At 45.4% G+C, this 8,369-nt stretch overlaps 1 protein-coding gene across 1 annotated transcript; it reads right to left on the bottom strand.

The window, feature by feature from the left end:
* Window positions 1–2,286: 2,286 nt before the first annotated feature.
* On the bottom strand, window positions 2,287–7,188 carry CUNH3orf38 (chromosome unknown C3orf38 homolog). The gene is made up of 3 exons (XM_066207731.1): window positions 7,050–7,188; window positions 5,521–5,741; window positions 2,287–4,100 (listed from the first exon to the last, which is right to left on the bottom strand). Exons 1-3 carry the CDS (start codon window positions 7,180–7,182, stop codon window positions 3,525–3,527), a joined length of 930 nt encoding a protein of 309 aa, XP_066063828.1. The 5' UTR covers window positions 7,183–7,188; the 3' UTR covers window positions 2,287–3,524.
* Between the last annotated feature and the right edge of the window lie 1,181 nt (window positions 7,189–8,369).

Here is an 8,369-nt window from a genome sequence, read left to right as displayed (position 1 = left end):
TTTGGAATTATAACAGGATATTCAAACAGCACACTTGGAGTCTTGGGGAGTCCCCACACTTGTGTCAGGGGCACAAGTCTGATGTGGACCAGCTGAGGGATCTGAGGTTGTTTGGCCAGAAGGCTCAGGGGGACATCATCACTCTCTACAGCTACCTTAAGGGAGGGTGTAGTGAGGTCAGGGATCGTGCTCTTTTCCAGGGGAAAAAGACAGGAAGAGAGGAAATGGTCTCAAGTTTGGCCAGGGGAGGCTTAGATCAGATAATATGAGGAATTTCCTCACTGCAAGGCTGGTCAGGCATTGGAAGAGGCTGCGTAGGGAACTGATGGAACAGCCAGCCTTGGAAGTGTCCAACAAGGTGTGGATGTGGTACCTGCAAGTTTTACTCAGTCCCACAATTGTTATTGGAAAGGAGGTGCTGCCACCTCTCCTGGTGGAAAATCCCCAGTATATTCACTCATTCCTGATCTCAAAGCTGCTCCTGTCCATTATTTGGGACAACAGACTTCAGCAGCCGAGGAGGAAGAAGGCTCAGATATCAAAGATGAGCCTGTTTTGTTAAATCACAGTCAAGTTATTAAAAATCACCATTTCCTTTCAGTAGTCTTATGTAGGAAAATGCTGGCAACGCACCCAAACCTCATCTAGATGAGCAACTCAGGCTTTTACTGGTTATAAAATAAGTGATTTATGGCAGCATGTACAACATTATGTTATTTCCCTTGCAATTTATGCTCTCAGAGGGCAGCAAAGAGGAATTACACACCCCTTGCCCGTTCCAGCAGATGCCTCTCTGCACAAACACCACTTTCACAAAAATCTCTGTTTTGTTCTAGCCCACATCTCTACAGAGTTTCTGTGAGGGCAATTACTACTGGCAACAAGCCAAATGAATGTTGTATTTTTGGCATTTCTTGAAAGATCTCCTGGAAAGATAGGAGGTTTCTTAGTTCTCTTTCTGCTGAGGGATCATCCCCTTCAAGCTTTCCTTTAGATCAAGGCAAGGGAGAACCCGGCAAATCCAGGGCTTTGCTGCCAGCAAGGAGCGGGATCAAGCAGCCTGCTGTGCACTGTCTCCTCGAGACTGCAGCTCCGGGCAAGTGATGAATCTGCCACCAGATGTCACCCAGAGGCCACTCCTGTCACCTGCTGAGACTCCAGCAAGCCCCTGGATTTCCTGCAGGCAGCAGGGATGGTCACAGCACCGTCATCACTTCCTGCAGTTACACCCACCTTTAACTCCACATTTCCACTTTGTACTCTGAAAAAGAAAAGAAACTTTCAAAGCCGCAGAAGTTTTCAGAACGCTTTGAAAACGGAAGTATTTTTCACGAGCTAAAAGTAAAATTCTATGGCTGCTGAGTTCTTTACTGGAGGCCTGCATTTCTCCTTTTACAGAATTTTATCACCTGGCAGAGTTTACCCATATCTAACTCTAAGGGGAAAAAGAACAAACTACTGAGACAGATAATTTCTTGCAAGAAAACAGCAAGCAATGCAGAAAGAAGCAGAAGCACCGTGTGACATGGGAACATCAAAGATTTCCTGTCATAATAAAGACAATTATAACAGGAAAAAACCCATCAGAATAAAAAATTATAAAGTCTAAACAGATGAAGACTATTGGACACCTTTTACAAATTCCTGAATACAATTAAAACCTTCATTTCATGGGGAGCATTCAAAGAAAGGACAGAGGGACGTCATTTCCACTGTTTAACATCCAGAAAGTTCCACATGCTTTGCTACAAATCAGAATTTGGGTTTTTATCAAAATATTTACCAGAGAGAGATCTCGAAGGCACAAATTTAGCATTGCAGCTTCAGTGGTAGTGACAGACATAAGTAACTGTTATTGAAAATATTTGTTGTGATAGGAAACGGGGAAATGGATGATAACAGTTTTGAAAAAATTTTACTTGATTTTTCATTTTAATTTTAATTTTTTCAATCTCCTAAATCCAACTAAAATGTCCAGTGCTTCCAAGGGTAAATCAACAATTAAATTACTTCAACTCTGAACAGCAGCATCTAAAAAGAGGGATGAAATCACTCCTGTAAATATTTCAGCTTTTTGAAAACTTGTCCAGCTCCATTTAAACAAGTCCAGAAACAATTTCAGCTCCATTTAAACAAGTCCTAACTTTTCCCTTAAAGTCAAAGTTAAGCTAAAAATTGCCCCACAGTTAATGTTTTTCTACTCTTCAACGACTCCGCCTGTGACAATGAATTGAAAATCGAATTTGGAACTCTCAGCAAGGATATTTTTTATAAACAACAGAAAAATGAGAAGCCACAACTCAGCTGTTTATTGAGAAAGAACATCCCAATACAGTGTCTGAACTTTTGCTTAGAAATCACTTGGAGGAGAAAGCAAGACTCAGACTGTTCCTAAAAATCAGTTCTGTGCATACCCGAAGCTTCTTGTTTCCTCTCACCCAGCCACACTTTACCATGACAAACGTGGGAACAGTTCCTTCAGTCCTGCGAAGTTATGGGGAATGTTTATGTTTCCAGAACTTTAAATAATGAAGCCAGAAAATTAAAACAAAACTCCAAAACAATCCAAACAGGATGCAGAAAAAGAAGACTTCACCTCTAATCCCCTATAAATAAATAGAGTAAAAAAAAAAATCAAGTTTTACACTGGCAATAATTTCAGTTGCTAAATAGTAATTTTCTTAGCATGACCTATCGTGGTACCACCCAGTGGTAACAAATGGACTTTCAGTGCCTGTAATAAAGCAGCTCAGAGTAAACAAAATACTTCTTCTGAGAAAACATACAAAAATCACAACTATTGTACTAAGAACTCTGTTGTAATTATACACAAAATAACTACCAGAGAATTTGGTTCATACAGTGTTGCTGCAAGTTTTTGAAATCGAGTTCTTGATCCAAGACAGCCAGGGCTAGAAATGGGAAACCACCTCAATCCTGTCTGCCTGGGGACACAGACAGAACAATCCGTGTGCATTCAGGACAAAGCTGGAACCATCAGAAAAAAGGACAGGAAGCAAAAAAAAAAAAAAAAAAAAAAAAGACTTCAGCCATGCCAAGTTCCCTGCACTGTCCCACTTTACCACGTTTACAACACCCACAGCAGCTGCCTCCATTCACAGCGCTTTGGTTTGGGTTTTCTATTGGTTTGCTTGGGACTCAGATGTCCATTTAGACACTTGGCTCTCCCAAATTTCAAAAGCCAGATGCAATGACTTCCTGCTACAGCTCAGGGAAGAGTTTCAGCTGGTGTCCTGAAGAGAATTTGCAGTCTGTGAACCCTTCATTACACACTGCTGCCAATCCATATTTAAATGCAACCATGAGTAACCCAACTCCACTCTAATGACAGTGCAAAACTTGAAGGAATACCCACGAAATATTTGTTAGCTCTTGGAAAGTGCCCACAAGCATCACCTGTGTTAACACCCTGCACCTCAGCTTGCCACCCAGCAAATCTTACTGAGAGAGGAGAAACTGCATGGCAGCAACAACCCAGCCCTCACCCAGCTGTGACAAAACGTTCAGAACTTCTGAGGTTCAAACACAGTCAGTTCATTCCCATCGTAGAACTCTCTCAGCTGGTTTGACTCGTATTTTATGGAAGGTTGTTCCATTTGCATCCCAGGCTCCAGAGCGTTCTGTCCCACTATTTTAAGGTTGACCAGCTTTATTTTCCAGGTGTTATTCCTCACAGGGCAGCTGATGAGCCCAAAGATTTGCTCAAAGACACCCAAACAAGCGTTGTCCCTGTGCACCGTGCCAGCCACTGCCACCAGCACCAATCCATGAGCGGAGATGGCACATTTCAGGCCACTGGAATGCAGATTGGGGTTGAAGAGGAGACATTCTTCTTTAACCAAGGACAGCAGGCGCAGGCTCACCATGTCTGCGCCCACGTACTGTTCCACGTTTTTTTCCACAGTGTTGTAACAGAACTTCAGCTTGGCATCCTCCCAAAAATGCTGTGGTCCCCACGTCTCTTCAGATTTTGCTCCCAAAGGGTGCTGAGAGTTCAGGAGTTCAAAGTACCACTGGCAGAATTCTCCCCCTAGACCACCAACATCATCTTGTGGTGGCCTCTGTCCGTTTCCAAGACTCTGCAGTCAAGCAAATTTTTTTTTCTTAGAACCGTTTAGCAAGATTATCACTTAGAAAAACACCAAATCATGCACATAATTATATTAAACCTTTTAAGTGCTCCGAGCCAGAGGGCCTGAAGAGAAGCACCAAAGTAAAATCTCGTTTATTTTTACAAACATGATTATCTAATGTAGAGAGCCAGGAAAGGATCCTTGAACTATACCTAGAAAGTGCTTCAGTGTCTTGGGCTTGGGCACTTTACAAACAAAGAGGAAAACCCCAGTTCTACTGAAAAAGGGCAGGGGAAGGATGTAAAGTACATTTTTTGGAACTAAATGTACGCTTACTTATTAGGATTTCTCAGTATTTATGACTTGACAGCAAGACTTTTTTAGAAGTAAATTAAATGCCAAGTTTCCTAACACCAAAGTCTAGTAAGTATTAAATTGTGTAATAAGCATTAAGTAATTAAGCGTGAAAAGTTTGGAGAATTCTGTACAGAAATGCTGTATTTGTTTCATCACAAGTTGAAATTAATTTCCAATTCTGCTACACAGGTTCAGGTTTCCCCATTTCTTCAATGAGAATTAAGAGAAAACAAATGCAAAGAAAGATGTAAGTAATAAAGAAACCAACTGACTTTCTTTTAAATTTACGTGTTTTAAGCACTTCGTTTATGTACCGTCAACCACAGAACTTTGCTAAGAGAAACCGTTTTTCTTTTCTGGAATTACGCACATGGAAAATCGTTTTGAAAACTATTCTCAGCCAAATCTGAAGTGACATCAGCTAATCCCTGAGTGAAAGCTCAGTGCAATAGGTTCTCAAGAGAGACACAGCTCTCACAGCCCAGGAGGTGGGGCTGCTGCCCATGCCGGTTTGAACTACAGCAATTAGAACCACAAATAAACCCCTTAAAGTTCATCACACCGCGAGGATTTGCTAAATGGCAAAGATTTTAACTTCAAAGTAACTTATTATTGCCAAAACACATTTCCTTACACTGTAGTAAGTGTTACAAATACCAAGGGAAAACAAATGGCACCGACCTGCCCACTGCTGGAAACTGCACATTTTATCAATATATAAACTCACTAAACTCACAAGGGCCTCTGCAGGATTTCTGTGCCACTCATACTGTTTTCAGCTGCCCCTGAACCCACAAAACTATCCGTGAATACCTTCTGTTTTAGCTTACAGGCCAATTTAAAAATTCAAAGCGTGGAGAAGACCCCCGACACATCAGAGGTTCAAATACTGCGGGGGAAAACAGAGCAGACACCTTCAGATGCTGCAATTTAAAAACCAACCGAACAAACCCAACTAAAACCAAGCAAGAGTTAAAAAGATTCGGGAGTTTCCTAGAGGTGCAGAGGCACTTTTGCCCCGGTGGAAGCAGCGCTGAGCTCCCAGAGGCTTTGCAGCAGCAGCACTGACCTGCGCAGGAGGTTTCCCGTGGCCCGGCTCCGCGGCCCGAGCCGGGGGCTGCCCGCTCCAGAGCTGCCTGGCCCGCTCGATGAGGACGTGCTTCTCCGAGGAAGGAGGCAGCGCGACCCCCTGCGCCGCCAGATACTTGAAGATGATTTCTCTGTAGACTTTCCTGCGCCTCAGGAGCTCTTCCACGTTCTGGCTGTACACCAGAATGGCCTGAATGGCCTCTGCAAAGGAAGAAAAGTGAAGAGTTAGCTTCTTTCACGATAAAAACCACGAGGCTAAGCCGTTTCTTAAACTCCTGACCTCCGAACACTGTACAAGACAAGGTGACAGGACACGAAGGGACTGAAAGTTTGTCTGTAAACTGAAATCTCATCGTATCAGACACAGGATACGACCAAAGGCTTGCAAATGTGCTTCCTGGACAAGAATTCTAGTGAAGTGTTTCAGCAACGCACAGCAGTTTGTGAAAGTGAGGTTCCACCTCCTTCCTGAAGCCTGCTGGAAATGGAATTAGATCTGTTTAATTTCTGCACCAATGCGATGACAACTCCCATGTTCACAAGAAAATGCGTCCTAGCACAACAACAGCGCACGGAATGGCAACAACAAACAACATTCAGCTACGAGGCTCCGCGGCAGAATGAGGAAACATGAAAAAATCACTTTCAAAGCAGTCGCAGCAGACAGTTCCCACCTGAACTGAGCCTAGGACTTAACACGGGACCTTAAAAAACCTCAAATCTAACCAGAAAAGCTAAAGTAAAACACAAAAATCCTTTCATGTAACCTACAAGCGCTGCAAAAAAGCAGGGGAAAAAAGGTAAGAAGGGAAAAAAAAACCAAAACACAGGCAAAGGAACTTTTAAAGAAACGTGTTGGGCAAGTCTTACAGATTTTAGTTACATCACAGGAAACATACTCAAGGGTTTAGGGAGTGTAAATATCACGGCAACAATCCCAGCGGCCTCAGGAAACTCACATAAAAAAATACAATCTCATGACACAAATCTAAACAAAGTGACAGGGGATGGTCACAACTGGAAATGTCCTGGAAAAAAAAAAAAAAAAAAAAAAAAAAAAAAAAAAAAAAAAAAAAAAAGGAAGTTCAATGCAGATTCGTATTTCACCCTTTCAAAAGCCGAAAGCAAACGTGACTGACGCCAACAGCGAGACACTCCAGAGCTTCCAATCCTTTTAACCCCTCAGGGCACGGCCGTGCTCGCAGCTCCCTGCAGGGGTCTGCGAGGGAAGGGATGCGCGCACAGCTGAACATCCGCTACCAGCCCGTCGCCACCGCCACTTCCCCGGCCTGAACAACCCCAAGCCCCGAGCGGCCAAGCCGCGGGAGAAGGAGAAGGAGAAGGAGAAGGAGAAGGAGAAGGAGAAGGAGAAGGAGAAGGAGAAGGCTCCCGGCGGCGACCCCCGCCCCGGCCGAGCCCTGCGAGCCCCGGCCCGGCCCTGCCCGCCGCCGGGCCCGGGGAGCGACGGCGGGGCTCGGGGCAGGCCCCGGGCCGCCGCTGCCCGCGCACCTTGGCGGCTCTCCGGGTGCACCAGGCGGTTGGTGACGGTGTCGGTGAGCGCCAGCAGCTCGTCGGTGTGCAGGAGCTCCAGCAGGTCCCGGCAGCCGGCCCGCTCCCGCTCGCTCAGCCCCGAGGCCGCCATGGCCGCCCCGCCGGGCGCGGCCGGTGCAGCGCCGGGCGCCGGCTGGAAAGAGCGGCCGGCACCGAGGTTCCGCACCGGGAAACGGCCGCGGGGCCCCGCGGGGACAGCTCCGGTGTATCCCTCATGGATTATACACTGGCAGAGTTCGTAACTGAGCGTGTCCTGCGCTGCCAGCCCGCCCGGAAATAGCGCTGAGCTCCGGGGAGATGCTGGAGAGCAGCGCCGTGGAAAGGATGCGTGGGTCCACGGCCAGAGGATGTGAGCCAGCAACGCCCGGGAGCCAGGGGTGGCATCCCTGTCCTGGGGGCTTCAGGGACATCATGGCCAGCCAGGGGTGATATCCCTGTCCTGGGGGCTTCAGGGACAGCCAGGGGTGACATCCCTGTCCTGGGGGCTTCAGGGACAGCCAGGGGTGACATCCCTGTCCTGGGGACATCATGGCCAGCCAGGGGTGACATCCCAGAAAGACTCAGATTCTGTAAGGACGCACGTCTGAATTACTGATGATGCTTTTGCACAAACAACTGAACTCATCGTTATGCTGGGCGCTGTTCAGAGCTGCCCTCGAGATGTGGTAAAGCTACAACAGGACGCTGATGGGAACAGAGAACACACCCCTTATCCCAGTATTTTAGATGACTGTTCCTTCCTTGAGATCTAAAAAAGTCCGTGCAGATGTCCCAGGTTGAGCAGAGGGAAAACCAACACACGTGCAGCTGAGTTAAGAGCTGTTCTCTTGAGCTGCAGCAGTGTGTTCCATACAAGCCAGAAACAGCTGGACAAAATTTGCCCATGAAGTTCAACATTCAGATAAAAATTCAGTCTGGAAGCATCTGGAAAGTTTTAACATTAGAATGCTTACTGTCTGCTATGCTAAACTTCCCCTCACGTGTACGCTGATTTAATATTCTTGATTAGTATCAACCATGCAAACTACAAATTAGACAATGCCTCTGAGAAATATAAATTATCTTTGCTCCATTTTGCCTATGTTTCGATAAACCTTTATTTAGATTTGCAGCCTTCAAGGAATAACAGCTATCCAAATCTTCCGGAATTCAGGGGGAAAAAAACCAAAACCAAACCAAAAAACCATCAGGATGCCATTTGGAAAATTAGATTGAGATGTCTGCTGTGCTTTCAACAAGATTATTTATAATTATTTATAATATATTAATATATTATTT

This window comes from Chamaea fasciata, unplaced genomic scaffold, assembly GCF_029207755.1.
Source record: "Chamaea fasciata isolate MVZ Bird 193981 ecotype frontalis unplaced genomic scaffold, bChaFas1.0.hap1 SCAF_2, whole genome shotgun sequence".
NCBI lineage: Eukaryota > Metazoa > Chordata > Aves > Passeriformes > Sylviidae > Chamaea > Chamaea fasciata.
The sequence above is the reverse complement of the archived record's forward strand: the minus strand, read 5'-3'. Positions and strand labels throughout refer to the sequence as shown.

Excerpts from the sequence above, each read along its gene's own strand:
- CUNH3orf38 (XM_066207731.1), bottom strand. The coding sequence starts at position 7,182 with ATGGCGGCCTCGGGGCTGAGCGAGCGGGAGCGGGCCGGCTGCCGGGAC. Across the intron at positions 5,742-7,049 it reads GCACCCGGAGAGCCGCCAAG|AGGCCATTCAGGCCATTCTG; the intron begins GTGCGCGGGCAG and ends CTTCCTTTGCAG. Across the intron at positions 4,101-5,520 it reads ACGGGAAACCTCCTGCGCAG|AGTCTTGGAAACGGACAGAG; the intron begins GTCAGTGCTGCT and ends GCTTGACTGCAG.